At 42.6% G+C, this 22162-nt stretch overlaps 1 protein-coding gene across 5 annotated transcripts in view; it reads left to right on the forward strand.

Moving 5' to 3' along the window:
• LOC140077099 (coagulation factor VIII-like) overlaps positions 1-22162 on the forward strand; it is an 810463-nt gene that overhangs the window by 279798 nt on the left and 508503 nt on the right. For all 5 annotated transcript variants that reach the window (XR_011849697.1, XM_072123989.1, XM_072123990.1 and 2 more), the window contains exon 10: positions 19610-19697. Coding sequence is in view for 4 of the 5 variants with exons in the window: in XM_072123989.1 (XP_071980090.1) it covers positions 19610-19697 (88 nt within the window). In the remaining variant the exon portion in view is untranslated. The remainder of the gene's footprint in view (positions 1-19609; positions 19698-22162) is intronic.

Consider the following 22162-nt stretch of genomic DNA (forward strand, 5'->3'; position numbering starts at 1 on the left):
GCCATGTAAATTAAAATGCATACAGCATGCCGCCATGTAGTTTAAAATGCATACAGTATTCTGCCATGTAGCATTTAATGCGTACAGCGTGCCACCAAGTCCTCTTGGTTCCAAACATTGCAGTGTGTTTATCCAGCACGCGTCTCTTTTGTTAAGAGTTGTACCCTGTTGCCTCCCCTTTTGGGTTGTGGTATATGCTCAATCACTTGGTATTTCAACTGAGATAAATTATGTTGCATGTCGGGAAAGTGGGCTGGGAGGAGTTACAACGGGTTATTCGTCCTAATGGTGGATTTATGCTGGTCAATATAATCTTTAACGTTTTAAGTGGTTTCCCCTATGTAGAGCAACCCACAGGGACATTTAATCAATTAAACAATGAAAGTAATATCACATGTGAATTGTTACTTAATGGGGCACTGTTTGCCTGTGTGAGGATGAGAGAAGTGGTCACCCCTCAAGACATTTGTACACTGAGAACAGAGTAGACAGGGGAAGGTACCTCTACGTGTTGTCCCGTTGTTGTGCATTTTTGTCCTATGTCGGCCCTTACCAATGTATCATGTAGATTCTTAGACATCTACATGGTAGTTTGGTGTTCGGAAATTCCGGTATCTTGGGGAAAGATTTGGTCAAGATAGACCAGTGATTCCGTTTGTTTGCAGCAAGATGGAAGGTATGTACATATGGTATATGTTTATCCTGTACTCTGCATGAGTGATGGTTGAATTGGAGTTTTGATAACCTTCTCAGGGTATCCTCTGTCCCCAAAGCATTGGGTAATTTCCTGTAATTGTGCAGTTTGAACAAAAGGGTCAGTGACTAGTCTCTTGACCCTCATGAAAGTTGACAGGAGGATGGAATTCTTCATGGCGGGGGGGGGGGGGGTGACAGCTATTGTGATCTGTTGGTTTACAGTAAAGATCTTTGGTGAGTGATCCAGTGGCTGATTTGTGGATCGTAGTGTCCAAGAAGCTAATTGGCTCAGTACTGTAATGTAGTGTAAATCGTAACATGGGTAATATTTTGTAGATAATACTGGTCTTCGAGTAAGGAGGTGATCTGATGCCATCCTTGTGTGGTATGGATGTGTAGAGACTAGTTACATCCCAACTAATGAAGTAACTCTCGATTGGTACATGATACATCAATTGTAATGGTATAATTTTTTATATAGAGTAAAGGTATTCCCACATCCAAAACACTACAATCCACGATAGAATTGGAAGAAGCAGATGCAATAGGGAAAAATAGTAGTTTATTGTATTTAAAAACAGAATTTAAAAACCCATACTGAGTAAAAGCCAAAATACTCCCCAAAACAGACATGGTTTTAACAAGTAAATGCATGTATATATACCCAAATAACCAGGGTTAGTAAATTTTCTATATCAAATGTAGAGAGTGGAGCAAATTAATCATACAAGGATTAAGGTTAAAAAATACAAACTAAAGTTCACATATAGCACCCGTCCACTATGATAAGTCAAACTCTGGTATTAGGAAAAACATATGTGATACAGCTACATTACCGTATATATGGAGTCCTAGAAGAAGGGGGAGTGTGAATCGCTTGTAATAGTCTCTGGATCGCTTTTAAACCTGTGGGTTGAGGCCAATTCTGGACAGCCTGGACCTTGCTTGGATCCATATTAAGGCCTGAGCTTGAAAGCTTTGTAAAAACAGTGGCACCATGGATTCTCTCAAAAATTCAGAAGTGAGGGGTTGTGAGTAGTTTTTATAGTAATTTCATTCAGCCCACGATAGTCGATACAGGGCCGGAGACCCCCATCCTTCTTTTCCACAAAAAAGAATCCTGCATCTGCTGAAGAGGAAGATGGATGAATAAACCCCCTTTGAAGATTGTCCTTGATGCATTCAGACATGGCCTATGTCTCCAGTAATGACAGAGGGTAGGTCCTTCTTCATGGAGGGGTTTTGCCTGGAAGCAAGTTGATGGCACAATCCTAGGGACGATGGGATGGGAAGCTTCTCTGCCCGAGACTTGCTGAACACATCAGCGAAAGTATGATAGGGTGATGGAAAATTTTCCCTTGTTTCAGAGAGAGAGGCAGAGAGTGACTGGTTTCTTTGTGCATACATTTCACCGCTAGAGCCCCAAGAGAGTAGATCCCCTGTATCCCAGTTGAAGTGGGGAGCGTGGGGAACCATGGTTATCCCAAGATGAGCGGGATGATGGTCTTGGAAACCGCTAGAAGTTCAATCCCTTCTTGGTGCAGCACTTTGACATGCATACCTAGCGGTTTGGTGTGGTACAAAAGGCATGCGTAAATAAGGTTGCTTTAGGAGTAATTAGGGACATCTTAATTGGTTGGCGTTTTTTTTTTAAAGGAGAGAAATACATAGGACCTAGGACAACCTCTCTTGCTTTGCCTAGGCTCTGAAGTTTTAAGGATTTTTAGGGCAAGTCTTCACCTGATGCCCAGAACCCCCACAATGCAGACACATACATGAGTTTTCATGCGGTTTTATCTCTTTTCTGGCATGAGTTTGGCCCATCCTAACTGCGTAGGCTCTTCTGGGGGTAACACAGGTGCTTGAAATTAAGACGCCTGGACCTTTGTTTTTCAATGGCATCTTCACGAAACCTGAGGTCCAACTTGTTGCATAGAGAGATGCTGTCATCCAGAGAAGATGATAATTCCCGAGAGCACAACTCATCCTTGATTGGGTCAGATAACCCCTCCCAGAAGACTGAATTAAAGTGGAATGAGGAAGCTCTTGTGTCAGAAGCCAATGTCTGGGACTGGATAACATACTGAGCCACCGTTTGAGATTCTTGGCAAAGAAGTGACAGGGACGCTGCTGCTGAATACACCCGACTGGGCTCATCAAAGATCTTTTGTTAGGTCTCCAGAAATGCCTGAGAATTATACAATAATGGCATGTTTTGTTCCCAGAGAGGTGAGACCCACGCCAAAGCCTGTCCTGTCAGTAAAGAAATAATGAAAGCTACTTTAGTTTTGTCACCAGCATAGTTTCCTGGCAGCAGCTCAAAATAGATGGAGCATTGGTTCAGGAACCCGCGACAATTCTTGGGATCCCCGTCGTACTTTGGATGGAGCAGAACCTGAAGCTGATGAGGGGCCAGCACAATATGTGTTGGAGGTCCCGGACCATGTGCCACTTGGGATGTTTGATGGGAGTCCAGGTATTTGGAGAACAGATGTAGGCACTGGAGCAGTTGTTGGTTCCTGCTTATCCACCCATTACATTACTTGCTAGAGTAGTTCAGCAGCAGTTGGAGTACTAAACTCTGTAGCTTCACGGCTTGAGTATACTGTTCCAGCAATCACTAACCTTTCAGGATGGATGCAATGCTTATTATTCTTTATTGTTTGGATGTAATGCCGCTTCGCCAGCTTCCCTAAGCACTTATAAATGCCAGCGTGTGGAACCTGCAAGAACCCTAGTCTTCACCAGAGCCCGCCGCAAAGTAGGATAGGTTTTGCTGCCAGGGACCTGCAGGACTCTTAGCCAGTAGGGAAGTGGCAGGTGGTAATAGCACAACAGGCAGTGGCTGATACAGGTCTGGGGCTGAGGAATGGTAGATGACAAGGCAGAATCCAGAGTCCACCAGAGGGAGTTCAGTGAACAATCTGCTTATTCCCCACCAGAGGGAGTCAGAATGCAGAATTATGACAGCAAACAATGTGCATACTTGCCACCAGAATCATGACAAGTTGTTGTTCCATGGATGTGACCTGTTCTTGAGTATTGGAAATGGCTTTTTGTAAGAAGGAAATAGTGAGAGTCAAGATGTCCATGTCCTTGCTGAATAAAGTCGGTCTTAATGGAACATGGAGGCCTCACGGGATTCTTTCAACTCTAATGTACTGGACCATAGTGGCACTTTGTAGATCGTAGTTGATGAATTCCTTTGAGACCTTTTCTAGATCTCTCAATTTAAACTCAGAAGACAGAGTTTGTAGAAAGTCAGGTGAAGTAGTAACATTGGATAGGATATTACAGCTCCAATCACGTACACCGCCAGAGGAATATCTTTAACAGAAATAACGGAGGAATACAACCTTAAACAAACATCGATCAATAATTTGAAGCAACAAACAGAAAGAAATTTTGGCGAGACACAGAGGACTACAGAGCCTCAAGGGTATACAGATGGCACGAGGGCTATATTCAATACAATCGTACCCAAAGCAGGTCAGCCTCCCGAGGATCTTCACATATTGATTCAGGTCAAGAGGTCCAACTTTCCCAGCAGTCTTTTTTAGAACCACGCAGACATCTAAAAGACCACATGCCACTGGGGGAGATCTGAGATACACCAGCACCAATCACATTACAACCAGATTGCAGGTATGACACTTGCTCCTACAAACAATGACTCACTTGTGATCAATATATCGTCATATACATTGAGCCCAGTGGACATATCCCTTCTACAGAAGGGTCGATTATTTAGTCCTTCTCATCTGTTGGATTTATTCCAAATGGACATGGATGTACACAGGTATTTTAATTCTATCCATCTCAATACACATTTTCACGACAATACTACACCTGTCACCCTATCACAACCCTTGACCACTAACGCTATTGACATCAAGAACCTGGGACTTAGAACTAAAAGTTCTTACATGCCCCCCAAAAATACCCCCTTGCTAAATGCATATATCAATTTAGTCACTAGAGACCTAGAACACTTCCGTCACGAAGTACAACTAGGTCACTTTAAGTTGAGAAACAACATGAGTAATCTTGACCGCCAAGCACTGTGGTCTCTCCAGGACAATAAGGCTTTAATACTTAAGCCATCCGATAAAGGAGGTGCCCTTGTTGTCATAGATAAGCAGGACTATATTTAGGAAGCATATCGCCTGCTGAATGTCCAGGAAGTGTACACTCCACTTCCTTTTAATCCCATTCATCAAATCAGGAAAAAGATTCTGGACACACTGGGGCAAATTTACTTACCCGGTCCATTCGCAATCCAGCGGCGCGTTCTGTGTGGAGGATTCGGGTCTTCTGGGGATTCACTAAGGTAGTGCGCCCAATGTCCACCAGGTGTCGCTGCTGCGCTGAAGTTCGTCGGAGTGCACTGAAGTTCACCAAGCCAGGTGCAGGTAAGCGCTTGTCAAGCGACACTTTTTTTTTTTTTAAATGCGTTGGTTTTTCCGAAACCATCGGGTTTTCGTATGGCCACGCCCCCGATTTCCGTCACGTGAGCCAAAACCCCGGGGCAATTCAGGGAAAATCTGCGCAAAACGGAAAAATTCGGGTAACCTGCCGGAAAAATGTGATTCGGCCCTTAGTAACAACACGTTACAATGTACACTAAATTACAATGCTGAGTCAATTAGCTTCTTGGAAACTACGATCCACAAATCAGCCACTGGATCACTCACCACGGATCTTTACCGTAAACTGACAGATCGCAATAACATTCTACACTATGATAGCTGTCACCCCCCCCTGCCCCTAAGAATTCAATTCCCCCGGTCACAATTAACAAGGGTCAAGAGGGTCAAGAGACTAGTCACTGACCCAGTTGTCCAGACTACACAATTACAGGAAATGACCCAACGCTTTAGGGACACAGGATTTATCAAAACTGCACTTCAACCATCACTCACGGCACTGGGCAGAGTACAGGATAAACATGTACCCTTTGTACATACCTTCAATCCTGCTGCAAATACGGGCCAAACTCTAGCCCCGGCACCCCTGAGGATGCCATGGAGGTAGCGAAATATGTCGGGGGGGGGGGGGGGGGTTAGTGTGAAATTAAATTTTAGATAGCAGGCAAAGTGTGTGTGTGTGTGAGTATATGACAACAAGGAAGATATGAATGTAGCCCATTAAGGCACAGCAACTTATAACTGAGACTAAATAGAAGACCCTGAGACTTTAGTGTGTATATGGAGTGGAGTATATAGTGCTCATTGACAGTGACGTTAACTGTCAATAGAGCAATTACAGACCTGAGTGAAGTTGGCCCCCCCACCTTGTTCAAATCAAACAAAATTGGTGTCAAACGTTTGTGCTACGTTTGTGCTGGTTTGTGCAGCAGAAATTTTCGTTTGTGCCGCTATCGTTTTTAAGATTTTAATGAAAGTTTCCAGAGGTCATCAGAGGTCAACCAGCCCCCCCACATTGCCCAAATCAAACAAAACTGGTGCTGAACAATTCTGCTACGTTTGTGCTGGTTTGTGCTGCGCAAATTTTTGTTTGTGCTGCTTTTGTTTTGAATATATGAACAAAAAATTAAAGTTCAAGCAGCCCCCCCACATTAACCGAATCAAACAAAACGGGTGTCAAACATTAGTGCTACGTTTGTGCTGGTTTGTGCAGCAAAAATTTCCGTTTGTGCCGCTATCATTTTTAATATATTCATACTTTTTTGCAGAGGTCATCAGAGTTCATTTCTTCCAAAGTATAATGTGTTTGCCAGCTCCCCCTGGTGATCAAACCAGGGAAGTGTCACTAGGTTTGTTTTTTACCAGTTCATCCTAAGCACCTCAAACACCTGAACATACCTTAAAAATTATAGCGGCACAAACAAAAATTTTTGCTGCACAAACCAGCACAAACGTAGCACTAACATTTGACACCAGTTTTGTTTGATTCGGTTAATGTGGGGGGGCTGCTTGACCTTTTGAACTTTAAATTTTTGTTCATATATTCAAAACAAAAGCAGCACAAACAAAAATTTGCGCAGCACAAACCAGCACAAACGTAGCAGAATTGTTCGGCACCAGTTTTGTTTGATTTGGGCTATGTGGGGGGGCTGGTTGACCTCTAATGACCTCTGGAAACTTTCATTAAAATCTCGAAAACTATGGCAGCACAAACAAAAATTTCTGCTGCACAAACCAGCACAAACGTAGCACAAACGTTTGACACCAATTTTGTTTGATTTGAACAAGGTGGGGGGGCCAACTTCACTCAGGTCAATTACAGCGGTACCGACAAGTATCGGAACACATGAGCCTGTAGACAAGCAAAGAATTAAATTGACACTGTATTTACAAAATAACTATAACAGTGTTACAATTTCAGGCTTATTTAGATCAGCTAAGTCCGTGAACAAGACTGACACCTACTGTTAGGACTAAGGTACTATCGCTAAGGTACTATTGCTCATATAGCACGCATATCTCAGGATACCTCAATTAAACCTTCAACAAAATACTCTAATACCACACAATAAAGTTTCCACAACGGCCTGCATAATTTTAATATTGCACAGGAAATTGTCCACACCAATTTTGGGACAATATATATGGTTTTTTAGAAAGATTCAATAAAAGTGAAGTTTTAATTGACAAATGAGTTTCAGTGAGACAAATGCCTTTTTTGTAAATAAACTCTAAAATTTGGACTCAAAAAAAATGTCCACATCCTTTGGACTATAATGCTATTAGTTCACACTATAGTCTCTCCATTATGAAATACTCACTATTGGTTCACACTCTACGTACCCACATTACTTGACAGCGCTCACATGATCTTAATTTATTATCTATACAGCAAGCGCCACTATCCAGTCTCCTATTAGCACCCATACCGCGCATGTGCATAATATGTCCGTGTGCCTCACTAAGCTCCACTTATCATCATCTTCTGCCATCTTTTTTACAACGCGCGTGTGGTTCGTTCGTCCGACGGCTGTGTCATTCGCTTTTCCACCTATGCTACACGTACCTTATGCGTTTTATTATCCATGCAATTTGGGGGACACCTTCTCCTACTATGATATTACCCAGTCATTTTTATTACGTGTGTATTATGTGTTCCCAGCTCTATCTATATGTGACCACAGATGCAATTTTCTGTGAGGCATGAGGGGTTCTCTGTAAACGTCCGTTTACCTTTGGACATCATGATGTACATACATTTTCTTGCCCATCATATATTACTTACTATTGTCGTCATGTTGTATTATATAGTTTTGTATTATATCTCGTTATAGTGTTTTGATGTCCACTGTACACAATTGTACTCACATTCAATTCTAACTGCATTGATCCTACGTTGTGCACAGCCACACTTTATCACCTGGAGAGAAGAACGGAGGAGGCCTGCGTTTTTTGTCAGCCTGGGTCTTGGGTTAGAGCAGACGCCTGTAGCAGGGAGTGTTGAGTCTGCTCCCAGATAGACTTTAGATCTTGGACCAACTCTTCCATGGCAAGAACATCCGGAGGCACAAAAAGAGGGAGAGGAGGGTGTGGGTGCTGTCCATAGACAATGAAGAGAGGAGCGGAGCCAGCCGCTTCAGATCCCAAGGAATTATAGGAAAATTCTGCCATGGCAACAGAGTGGACCAGTCCTCCCGAAGGGTAGAGACAAAGATAACAACCCAGAGTCTGGTAAACCCTCCTGCTTGTCCGTTGGACTGTGAATGGTACGCAGAGGAGAAATCCAGTTCTACTTCCAGTTCGCCAGGGATTGGCCAGAAGCAAGAATCCAAAAGGACTCCATGGTCCAGACAATGTGCAGAGGGAGTCCATGAAGCCGGAAGACGCGGAGGAAGAACATGCTGGCAAGACGAGGGGAGACCAGACAGAGGAATGAAGTGAGACATCTCAGAAAACCATCACTACCCAGATGACTGTATTACCAGAAGAAGATGGGAGATCCGTAATAAAGTCCATGGCTATATAAGTCCACGGGCTACTGAGTATCAGCAACGGCAGGAGCAGACCTGCTGGCTTGATATGGGCACAGGAACCCACAAAATCCCGAACGTCCTTGACCAGATCTGCCACCAGTAAAATCGAGATACCTTGACCAGATCTCTACACCCCAGGATACCCAACTGCACAAGAGCTGGTTGGACATAGGTCTTGCCAGGAGGCATTTGCCGTAGATTCACAGTGGGGGGGGGGACATAGCATAACATGGAAGACCTGGACTGGGGGATCACTTAAAATGATAGTCTCTCCTTGTACATCGCCCCAACTTGCAGACACAGAAGCTTGGTGCAGTAATGGACTGGATCACAGAGGATCTGCCCACTGACGGACAAGATGACCAGCGGCCTTTAAAGGTGGACCACAGTAAGGTGATGCTGATAGACCAGGGCAGCATCCATGAAGTTTCCTGCAGAGTGTTTCCCGGACGCTGAGGATGGACTGGACAAGTCTGAAGAAAGTGGGCTGGAACAATAGAGATAGAGGTTCTCCAATCTTCAACTGGAACGCTCTTGAGGGGCTTAGCTGAGCTTTATCCACCTGCATGGGTTCCTTAGCAGCAGACGCAGAGGATGAAAAAGGTGGTCTTTGGAAGATTGGAGCCAAGTGGGGTACTCGTCAGATCCTTTCTTGCATTTGTTCGACTCGCTGCTCCTCCAAGCGCTCAGAGAATCAGATGTCAATCCGAGTGGCCAGGGAGATCAGACCGCTTAGGGAAGACTGCAGGTCCAGTGCAAACAAGGCATCTTTAATATGTTCAGAGATGCCTTTTTTGAAGGTAACGATTAAGGCTGCTTCATTCCAGGCTAGCTCAGAACCGCATAGTCACTGACAGACAAGTCCCCTTGGCGTAAGTCCAGCAGGGCAGTCTCAGCCAATGAGGCCAGGGCTGGTTCTTCAAAGATGGACCGGATATTCTGTGAATATGGTGATGTTAGCCGTGACCAGGTCTTCCTGTCCCAGAGAGAGGTAGCCCATGCCAGATCTTTCCTGGAGAGAAGGCTGACCACGAATGCCACCTTAGACCTCTCCGTGGCGAACTGTGTAGGCATCAGCTCGATGTGCATACTTAGAGGGCATGCATAATCGGAGTCTAGGTTCCGCAGATGATGTTAAGGCCACTGTAGCAGGAGGTGCCGCAGGAACCAGAAGCTTCTGTTGCTGCTGCAGGGTGGCCAGTAACTGCTGCATAATGGTGGTCAGCTGGTTAAGTTTCTGACCCTCTACGGCAATCTGCTGGAACTGCTTGGCCATGATGGTGGTGAGATCGGCCACTTTTGGTAGAGGAACCTTTGCGGGATCCATGGCCGGATTCAGGGGTAGTGGACCCAATGAACAACCACTGACTATGACGTAAGACTGCACCTGGGAGTGGAGTCTAAGTGGAACCCGGTTTTCACCAGAACCCGCTGCAAAGTGAGTTGAATTAGGTGTGGTACCACCAGGTCGCTCCAGAGGCACAACTTTGTCTGCGGTGGTGTTAAAGGCAAGGTGCAGAATCGTGAGGCAGAGACGAATTTGGGGACAGGTAGGATGCTAGGACAGGCAGCATGGGATCAGAGTTAGAACAAGCTTTTTCTAAGGCAGGAGACTCAAAGATCCGGCAGGGGACACAGAAGGGGGTTGAAAATTCATCTGGGCAGGTGGCCAGCCTCTGCCAATTATCGGTGAGCGGGCCTTTTAAATCGTATAGAACCAGAGTGTGTGCGCACTAGGAGGTAGGGACATGCGCTGGAGCGTGGGGACCGCCACTACAGCCAGGGAAGATAAGTGAGGCTGCAGACTGGCTCCAGGGGCACAGGGAGGCACACGGGTGCACCACAAGTATGCGGTGACTTACTCTACAGACAAATAAGGTCTTCATAGCAGAGCTGCCTGTGTGTTTATTGATTAGGTAAGGGAGCAGAGCTGAGAATGTCATTGTGTTTTATATCCATCTCCTGGATCTCATCATCTCACATCTCTGATCTGTCTCATCTTTCTTTTTCTATGTGTCAGATACTGGTAGTGTATTCAGAAGCTAAATTAAAAAAGTGAAGATAAAACATGTACTGTGACTGTCTTAGCACATGGCCAGCACACAGCATCTCATAGTGCAACACCCCTGCTGATGCAAAGAGTACTGTATATACTTGAGTTTAAGCCGACCCGAGTATAAGCCGAGGAGAGGGCAGAATTTAAGACAGGCAATTTGGCCCATATTAAAATTATACCAAAAAACAAAGGGGATCCTAAAGACCCAGGTTCGTATAGACCTATTTCTTTGATAAATATAGATATGAAAATATACACTAGAATTTTGGCAAACAGGCTAGCTGAAATAATTCCAGGATTAGTCCATCCCTGCCACAACGGCTTTGTGAAAGGTCGCCATGGAGTAAAAAACGTACGCACAGTTATGGCGGTACTGGACTGGGCCAGGGCAAGGCCAACAGAAAAGAATAACAAAGCAATTATCTCAGTCGATGCTGAAAAAGCATTCGATAGTGTGGCCTTGCCCTGGCTCAAGAAAGTTATGCTTAAAATGGGGATAGGTGGTTATTTTTATAAGGCTATTGAAATGATGTATAGTAAACCACTAGCACAAGTTATAACACAGGGGGTTATGTCACAAGAATTTTCATTAGGGAGAGGTACACGCCAAGGCTGTCCCCTTTCGCCACTATTATTTAATTTAACTTTAGAACCACTATCTAGGAAGATCCACAACGACACAAATGTAATGGGGATAAAGTTGGGTGGTAGAGAAGTTAAAATGACTTTATTTGCTGACGACTTATTGTTATTTATAGGCAATGTACAGTGTGATATACACAAGACGATTCATTTGTTAAAAAGATATGAGGAGATTTCGGGATATAAAATTAACATGCACAAAACAGAAGTGTTATTATTGGATAGGGGAGAAGATGTGTCTTGGAATAGGGAATGGGGGTTAAAAATTGTGAAGGATAATTTTAGGTATTTGGGGATTAAATTAGATCGAGATATCACCAAAGTGTATGGGTTGAATTACACATGGCTGTTTGAAAATATAGCGCACGATTTAAAGAGATGGATGGAACTCCCGCTCTCATTTTTTGGTAGAAAGAATTTAATTAAGATGGTTATTTTTCCAAGGTTGCTCTATACAATGCAGATGCTCCCTTTACTACTTAAACACAAGGATATAAATAAGTTAAATGCTATGTTCCAAAAATTTTTATGGAGGAACAAGAGAAGCAGAGTATCTATTAAACATTTGCAAAAACCGCAAGGTATAGGTGGGCTGTCACTTCCTGATTTAAGAATATATAATATATCCTGTATTATGAGGTTTGCAGCACAATGGGTAAATAAACAGAATAAGTTTGTAGATCGGGAGTTGGAAGAAGGGTTGATTCAACCATTTACATTAGGAAGGTTTTTGCATGAAAAGAGTGTAAACTTGAAGATGCCAGGTAAAGCTTCTATCCTTCTAAGAGACACTAGAGCTGTTTGGAGAACGCTGAGGAGAAAATATCAGTTACCAACGGACATATCGGGATATTTGTCCCTGGATGATTTTCTTAGTATGTGTAAATGGAAAGGAGAGGAGGGGTGGCTAGGTGTTTGGGAAAGGAAGGGTATATTTAAATTACATGATCTGGTGGATAATGGGAAAAGGGAGATAAAAACGTTTCAGCAAATTAAAACAGAATATGGATTAGAGGATTCAGAATTCCTACATTATATGCAGATTAAAGGGAAGATCAAGGAGGAGGGTTTACCTGGAAAATTAGGGAAGGGCAACTGGTCACAATTCAGCAAAATACTCAATGCAAAGGATGGCAATCCTTCAATTGCCAGTATAAGAAAGAATATTTCTTCTGAGGAAGAAAGCCCATTTAAGGGGAAAGTGGCTAGTAAATGGTCCAGAGATATATTGGATAGTATTTCAGAGGATGAAGCAGAGTATAGGATCCTGAAAGGTTGGAGGAATCTACAGAGTATGACTGGCTCAGAAATATTAAGGGAAATGCAATGGAAGATATCAATCAGGGCCTACCGGGCATTTAATATCCCATATGGGAAAAGTATCCTAGGTTATAAGAACGAATGTCCTAAATGTGGAGAGATTAATGCAAAAGTAATCCATTGCTTATGGCAGTGTCCAGCAGTGACGAATTTATGGGTTATGGGGGAACAACACTTAAGCTATATCTTGAGAGAACCAATCAAACTGGATGTATGGCGCTGTATATTCCACTACTATAGTTCCAAATACACTAAACAGAAGGAAGAACTAATAAATTTGATGATATTAGCAGTGAAGAGAGTCCTTATGATGGAGTGGTTATCTATGTATATGCCGACAATGATACAAGTTAGGAGGAAATGGATGGAATATCTGTACTTCCAATGGTTGAGTAAAAACAGGAAATATAAAAAAGAAAATGAGATCAAGTGGAAACGTAATTGGCTGCCAATCATAAACCGTATTTTTTCCCAGGGAGAAAAGGTCGCTTTCTTCGATATGTTGTAGCTTAAAAGAACGGAGTGAAATGATTAGTGGGTTTAGACACCAGAGCAGAATTTAGAGGAGGGAGAGGGAGGGGGTGGGGGTTGGAAAGGGATAAAATGAAGGAACAAGAAATTTTTTTGACTATTGTTTTATGTACTGGATGTCAATCTTTGTATATCTTATTAGACACCCAAGAGGGGTCGAATGTATGTATTTATGAAATTTTCTATAATAAAAAAGAAAAAAAAAAAAGAAGCTAAATTAAAAAAGTGAAGATAAAACATGTACTGTGACTGTCTTAGCACATGGCCAGCACACAGCATCTCATAGTGCAACACCCCTGCTGATGCAAAGAGTACTGTATATACTTGAGTTTAAGCCGACCCGAGTATAAGCCGAGGCCCCTAATTTTTCCACCAAAACTGGGAAAACCTATTGACTTGAGTATAAGCCGAGGGTGGGAAATGCATTGGTCACAGACTCCCCCAGTATATTGCCAGCCAGCCCCCTATAGTATACAGCTTGCCCCCAGTAGTATACAGCCAGCCCAGCCTGCCCCCAGTAGTATACAGCCAGCCCATCCTTCCCCCAGTAGTATACAGCTTGCCCCCAGTAGTATACAGCCTGCCCCCAGTAGTATACAGCCTGCCCCCAGTAGTATACAGCCACCTCAGACTGCCCCCAGTAGTATACAGCCTGCCCCCAGTAGTATACAGCTTGCCCCCAGTAGTATACAGCCTGCCCCCAGTAGTATACAGCCTGCCCCCCAGTAGTATACAGCCTGCCCCCCAGTAGTATACAGCCTGCCCCCCAGTAGTATACAGCCTGCCCCTCAGTAGTACACAGTCTGCCCCCAGTAGTACACAGCTTGCCCCCAGTAGAACACAGTTTGCCCCCAGTAGTATACAGCCTGCCACCAGTAGTATACAGCCTGCCACCAGTAGTATAGAGTCACCCCAGCCGCCCCCAGTAGTATACACGAGCCCAGCATTAAAAAATAAAATAAACTTATATACTCACCCTCCGGTGGCCCCGACGCGCAGCGCTGCTCCCCCGATGTCCTCGCGGCTTGTCTTCAGGCTTCCGCGCCCGTCTTCTTTCTTTTGCAGGGCGCCGCCATTGTTCTCTCCGGGAAAAAAACAATGGTGGCGCCCTGCAGAAGAAAGAAGACGGGCGCGGAAGCCTGAAGACAAACCGCGCAGACATCGGGGGAGCAGCGCTGTGCATCGGGGCCACCGGAGGGTGAGTATAAAAGTTTTTTTTTTTTTAAGTAATTTTTACTTTTGTGTTGACTCATGTATAAGCCGAGGGGCCGTTTTTCAGCACATTTTTTTTTAAACTCAGCTTATACACAAGTATATACGGTAAATAGTTGTTGCAAACTTTTCCCTCCCAATGTCCAGGAGCTGGCTGGTGAGACTGGTCACCTCACTAGGAGGTCTTTTGCATGGGAAACTTGGTAAATGCAGCTGTAAGTCTCTGACTGGGAGGCTTAGTGCTAATTGTATTGTTCAATTATATGCTTTGTACTTGCTGTAAGAAAGGAGTTGGACAAGTGCTTGCTACCTCACAAGTGATTAAACCCCTTTTGGGTGGGAGCACGTAGTCTTTCTCAAGTGGAAAGTTCCAGGTCTTTTCTAAGGACCTGATCTTTGACCAGGAGAGGTCAGTCCCGGAAGTGATCCTAGGAAACAGAGGTGTCAGAGGCAAGTTTCCCTTACACCTTGGCCTGCAGGAGACCACATTCAGAACAGAACTCCACCACAAGGACTACAGCCCAGCCTAAAGCTACTCTACCAGGCTGCATGCATACCTTCCTGAGGACCTGAACTCCAACCAGCTACCTCCATTCAGCTGAAGTTTTGCTACTGTTAAGGCCATTGAAATGCCTGGATCCAGCTGCGCCCCAACCACCATCCCCAGGGATCCCTATCTACACATCAGCATTTCCCCAGGGAGAAACCTACTCAGTGAGCCTCTCCCTCCATTTACTTGCATACTCCGCCTGCTGGAGACCTGCCAGGCTGTGGATGAGGCCTCCGCTTCTGATACCAAGCCCTGTGATCAATGCCATGCGCTAGATCGCACTGGCCAGCCACTCTTGTGTTCACAACCCCGGCTTCCTCCAACCTCCGAAATAGGTCAGGCCCTGGTTGGGAATATTGCAATGGCACAATCATAAGGTGTCTTCTTAGAAAGTTCTTGTCCACACTCTGGATACTTATACAGCCTTGTCTAGGGAATGATGGAACCAAAAACAGCAACAAGACTGTCTAAAACCTCAAAGTAAGGGATTAAAAATTAGCTTTATTGTGTAATCATGACAAGGGGATTAAAATTTAATAACTTTCTTTTGTGGAAAAAAACCTTTAAGATAAGACAACATATCATAGTATCATAGTATATAAGGCTGGAAAAAGTCCATCAAGTCCAACCTTTAAGAATTAGATGCTTTATCCCCATAACCCGTGATATTTTTTCTCTCCAGAAAGGCATCCAGGCCTCTTTTGAACATGTACATAGTGTCCGCATAACAACCTCCTGCGGCACAGAGTTCTTACAGTAAAGAACTTTTGGTACTGGCGATGGTAGAATCGCCTCTCCTCTAGACGTAGAGGATGTCCTCTTGTCCTGGTCACAGGCCTAGGTATACAAAGATCTTTGGAGAGATCCTTGTACTGTCCATTCAGGTATTTGTACATTTTAATGAGGTCTCCCCTCAGCCAACTTTTTTTTAGAAAAAAAAAGATGAATAATCCCAAATTTTGGAATCTGTCATTGTATTCTAGTCCCCCCATTCCTCAAATAATCTTGGTTGCTCTCCTCTGCACCTGTTCCAGTTCTACTATGTCCTTTTTATACACTGGTATACATAATATTCCATGTGTGGTCTGACCAGGGATTTATATAAGGGCAAAACTATGCCTTTATCATGAGAATCAATTCCTCTTTTGATACATCCCATGATTTTATTTGCTTTAGCACCAGCCTCCTGGCACTGGTCACTAAAATTAAGTTTACCCTCCATCAATACCCCCCCAAGTAATTGACTTTTTAGAACATAATTATACTTTTTGTTTCCATGGTCCAAGTACATATCTTTACTTTTATCTACGTTAAACCTCATCAACCATTCCTCTGCCCACTCCTCAAGCTTCCAAAAATCCCTCTGTAATGCTACACTATCGACCTCAGCATTTATTACTTTACACAGCTTGTATCATCTGCAAAACTTGACTGTGTAAACCCGCTACAAGGTCATTAATAGAACTATTAAAAAGAAGTGGCCCCAATACTGACCCCTGAGAATTTCGCACTAATGACAACCTTCTGTTTTCTATCGCTAAGCCAATTACATACCCAAATACAGGCAGTCGCCGGGTTACATACAAGATAGGGTCTGGAGGTTTGTTCTTAAGTTGAATTTGTATGTAAGTCGGAACTATATATTTTATCATTGTAATCCCAGCCAGAACTTTTTTGGTCTCTGTGACTATTGGATTTTAAAAATGTTGGGCTGTCATAAGAATCAATATTAACATTAAAGCTTCATTACAGACACCTGTGATAACTGTTATAGCTGGTTATTGTAGCCTAGGACTAAAGTACAATAAATTACCAATATCCAGAGGTCCGTTTGTAACTAGGGGTCGTATGTAAGTCGAGTGTTCTTAAGTAGGGGACCGCCTGTACACAGATTTTTCCCCAAGTCCCAGCAGTCTCATTTTATGTACCAACCTTTTATGCGGCACGGTGTCAAATGCCTTTGAAAAGTCCAGATATACAAGATCCACAGCGTCAGGCAGATCCAGTATGGAACTTACTTCCTCATAGAAACCAATCAGATTAGTCTGACAGGACCGATCTCTCATTAACCCAAGATGACGCTGGGTTATAGGGTTATGTACAGTGAGATATTCCAGGATAGCAACCCCTTAAATATTTTCCCCACCACAGAAGTTAGGCTCACATCTCTGTAGTTTTTCAGGATCACTTCTTGATCCTTTTTTGTATATTAGTACCACATTTGCTATGCACCAGTCCTGTGGAACATAACCAGTCCTCAGCGAATCTTCAAATTTTAAAAATAACGGTCTGTCTATCACGGTACATAGTTCATGTAGAACCTGGGGGTGTATGCCATCTGCCCCCGGTGATTTATCTATCTTTGTGGTTGCGAGGCGGCGCTGTACCTCTTCCTGGGTTAAACTGTTGACATTCCAAAGAGAATTTACATAATTCTTCATTGTGTCTTCCAACAGGGGATTTTTCTGGGTAAAGACAGTCTAGAAGCTGACATTCAGTACATTGGCCCTTTCCTCATCTCCTTCCACCATGACCCCCATGTTATTCCTAAGAGGGCCAACACTCTCCATTTTTGGTTTCTTATCATTTATATACTTGAAAAATAATTTGCAGTATTTCTCTATCTCTAATTTTGCAGCCTTTATCTGCTTTTTACAGGATTTATTTTTCTCTCTATAATCCGGTAATGCCTCGTAGCTACCTTCACATTTTAGCACCTTAAACACCTTATCTTTCTTGCTTATTGCTTTCCTTACAAGACTAGTTAGCCACATTGGCTTTTTCTTGTTCCTCTTGTGCTTTTTCCCATATGGTATGTGTTTCTCACAGGACTTTTTTAGAATATATGAGAAAAGTTCCCATGAGAACATTGGGGCAGATTTATCAAGTTTTCTGAAAGTCAGAATATTTCTAGTTGCCCATGGCAACCAATACCATCTCCCCTTTAAAATATTCATGAGCACTGGTAAAATGCAAGCAGAGGTGTGATTGGTTGCCATGGGCAACTAGAAATATTCTGACTTTCTGACAGCTTGATAAATCTGCCCCATTGTCTCAGTTTATGCCTATAAGGTCTTCCCTTAGTGTCTGAAAATTTTCCCCCCTGAAGTTTAGTAAAGCATAATACAAAATCAATGATATTATGATCACTATTACACAGGTTCCCCCCAACCTGTAATTTTGATTCCCTGTCAGGTCTGTTGGTTAGGATAAGGTCCAGCAGTGCCCCCCCCTCTTGTTGGCTCCAGGACTATTTGCGACCGGTAATTGTCTTTTGTTGTCGACAAAAACCTGCTACCTTTGAAGGACCTGCAGGTTTCTGCCCCCAGTCAATATCTGGGTAATTGAAGTCCCCCATGATAAGTTCTTCTCTGCTGCCTCCATTATATTTGGAGCCTTATAACGAACCCCTAGTAACATTTTATTATTCTTTTTCCCTCTCCTTATATCCAACCATAGGGACTCCATATTTTCATTTGCGTCACCGATGTCATCTCGCAGGACAGCCTTGAGGCAAGAATTCACATATAAACAAACCCCTCCCCCTTTTCTATTTATACGATCATTTCTAAAAAGACTATAGCCATCTATAGTACTTTTGAGCCACTTATTTACTTCCCTGATCTCCCACTACCTTTCTGTTGTGCCACGTGGTACAGTTAGTATTTCAGAGATCTGTCAACCCGATCCACAACATGCCGAACCCGAGCACCCAGTAAACAACACACTGTTTGGTATGCACGTCACAGATTTCCCTGTCTGTTCCCCTAATAATCGAATCTCCCACTACCAGCACCTGTCTGACCTTGCCTGTGCTCCCATTACCCTTCTTACTGAAGCAGACAGTCCCCTGGTTGCTAGAGGCCATGTCTTGCTGCAGCATTGCTACCCCAGAGCTGATATCCCCCTCATCCGCCAGCCTGGCAAACTTTTTGGGGTGCACCCGATCAGGACTAGACTCCCTGCAGCTCTTCCCACTACCCCGTCTTCTACATGTTACCCAACTATCTGCCCCCTCTCTCTGCACCTCCATAGTTCCATTCCCACACCCATCTTCCCCAGAGTTTGTCCTCCATGTTGTCAATTGCCTGCAGCCTTGAAACTTGCTCATTTAGATCCAGAATCTGGGCATCCAGATGAGCAATTTTCACACATCCCACACAGCAGTATTCCCCCTCGAACGGCTGTCCAAGGAAAGCATACATGGCACAGGATGTACACTGTGTAGCAATGCCACTTATGGAGTCCATTGTGCTCATGGGGAATACAATAGAATTATGGAAGAAAATAAGAATTCACAGTAAAGTAACACAAAAATACAGCAGTTACCTGCTAAAGTCCTTCAAACTTAAGTCCCTTAATCCTAAATCCCACTTTGGACACACTTAGGATCAATGCACAACCGCTTTTCTGAATGCTCTTAAAAAGGTTATTTGCCACAATAATCTGCTATGTTCACTGCAACAAGATCAGGCTGCAAAAATATGAAATAATAATAAATAACACTAGAATAAGATATAATAAAAAAAATAGGATAAGAAATAAGATAAGAAAATCCACAAAAAATGTAATAAATACCCACTTGCCGGAAATTCTAACATAATGACAGGTAATGCAGGTCTTTCGTCTGTTTCTGTTTCAGATTGTATTCAAGAATTTGGCTCGTCATCCCTTCAACATTTTTCCCCAAGGACTAAGTAATGTAAGCTCTACTCATCATTTTTTGACAGGTAATATAGTTACAGCAACAAATATATATGAACAAATAGTGCAAATATGCAAAGAAAGCAAGACTGGCGTGTTTCTCCTTATGCTTGCAATGTATTGTGTTGCTGTGATATGTCAGATCCTTATGACATGACATAATGACATCCAAACACAAAAAGCTCTGCTACATACTATTCCTGGTATGGAACATGGAAATATTTATGTATTAGAGTTTGAATGCAGAAATAAAGACAAAGCTCAGACTCCCCATAAATTCTAATGAATGGGGATCCGGCACACACAGCACAATGTATATGCAGTGCAATTTCTCCAAAAGTTTTTTTACTTAAATTATATTCAAATAGACCGAAACAGGTAGTCACAACGTGTTTCTGGGATCCCCTTTCTAAAGTGAGGAAAATCTGTTGGTCAATGGAGGACAGAAGACATATGTACAGAGATAAGAATAGGTACACGGGGTGAGGGAGATATAAATGTAAATAATATATACAAAGGTCTACACGAGCACAAGTGTGTGCATATAAATAAGAGAATATTAAATATATGAGAGGGTTTAACATAATAGCCTATATAATGGTGTATATATGTGAAAGGAGGAATTAGTATATAAGTATTGATTAAATGGATGATAAAGGTGGTTGACTATTGGTCTCATAATTTGGATCATCAGTTAGTAGATACATTTAATGCATACCATAATTGGTTCAATGAGTTCATTGGTAAACACATAGAGAAATAAATAATGATTGAATAGCTAAATAGATGATTGAATAAATAATAAAAAAAGAATGCATAAATGAATAAACTTAATACCTAATAACATTATAAAAATAATAAAAAAGTGGATTATATAGGTAAATACATGATTGAATAAATAATGGAAGAATTCATAAGTGAATAAACATGGTACCTAATAACATTATAAAAATAATAAATAAAGTTATTATATACATGCAGTCATGATAATAATCTGATTCAACAAACATTAAAGAAAAGAGAATAAAATATGATAATGCATCGTTATATGTACAGTCATGCAGAGTGGACTGACAATTTGGGAAAGTGAGTAGGTAATGTCATATTTGTATTGATAAAGCAGAAGGTGTTTATGAATAGATCATTGATACATAATTGGTGGAATAGGGTATGAATATGAAGGGTAATGGGTCTGTATTCGGTTGTCTGGAGATAAGAATGGGGGGGGGGAGTAGGATTGGATCCACAAGTCTCTGTAAGATGGGGTAACTTACCAAACTCTGGAGGCTGTGCAGGAGTCACTCCAGGGTGTGTGTGCCCGTTCTGGAGCAAAACCCTTGTCTATGAATGAAGCATCATATTGAGCAGGGGGCAGAGTATTCGTGTATCATCTGGCACTCTGAATGGTAATATCATTCGATGAGCTCACAAGATTGAGATTGGTAGCAAGGACTGTGGGGACACTGTGGGCTCTGTGGTGTGGGGAAATGGATAGATAAGATTTAGGAGTAAATGAATGAGTACATACTTGAATAAATAAATAAACAATTAAAGGAATGAGTGAATGACATGGGAGAAAATGCCATGGGAAGATTAAATGATTAGCTAAATGAATGAAATAAATGAATGAATGACATTATAAGATTAAATAAATGAAATGAAATATAAAAATAAATGAATAATATGGTATAAAGTGACATATAATGGAGTGGTTGAATAAACGAATGGATGGGAAAATAGATGAGTTGGATGAATAAATCAAAAAATAGATAAATAGATGAATAAAAAATAATTAATACATGAATGCATAAATCAATGAATTGAAAGATATCTGATTGAAATGCATGAGTTGAATGCATGAGAGGGGGTGGTAAAAATGATGATATTTGGATTGGGTAAGAGATTTTTTAGCTTGTCGGGAATGAATGGGGGGATAGCTAAAAAGTAATATTTTATTATCCTCCACATTACACACTTAAGAATATAATTGCAAGGGATATATATATATTGTAAGAGTGTGAACCTAGGGGGCGCTGGAGAGCGACCCACAACCACGGTTGAAAAGGACCTTGACCACTCCCATCCCAGGCCAACTCCAGAGGGAGAGCTCACAGCAAGCCAGTGCTGTGTGTGTCCTGCAGTCAGCAGGAGGATTTGGGACCGGTTGGAGACAGACAGGTGGTCTGTCTAAAGAGGACTGGAATCCAGTAAGGACATTTTTTTGTTTGAGCTTACTGAGAGCCAGAGTGCTGAGGAGGAACCCCAGCAGTGTTCCTTGAACCTAGAAGGGAGTTAGGGTTCAAGAAGTGAGGTAGTGCCTTAAGTAGAGGCTAGGCTGTTTGTTATTTTTGTTCCTGTAAATGTTTTAAAGCTGAATAAAGCCGTTTTCTTTTGGATTGCTACAAGCTCCTACGTTACTGTTTTTGGCGCTCGGCACCACAAAAGTCGCCTGAGAGGTCCGGAAGCTTCTACCTTTGATGCTAAGTTACCC

Source organism: Engystomops pustulosus, chromosome 9 (genome assembly GCF_040894005.1).
Source record: "Engystomops pustulosus chromosome 9, aEngPut4.maternal, whole genome shotgun sequence".
Taxonomy (NCBI): domain Eukaryota; kingdom Metazoa; phylum Chordata; class Amphibia; order Anura; family Leptodactylidae; genus Engystomops; species Engystomops pustulosus.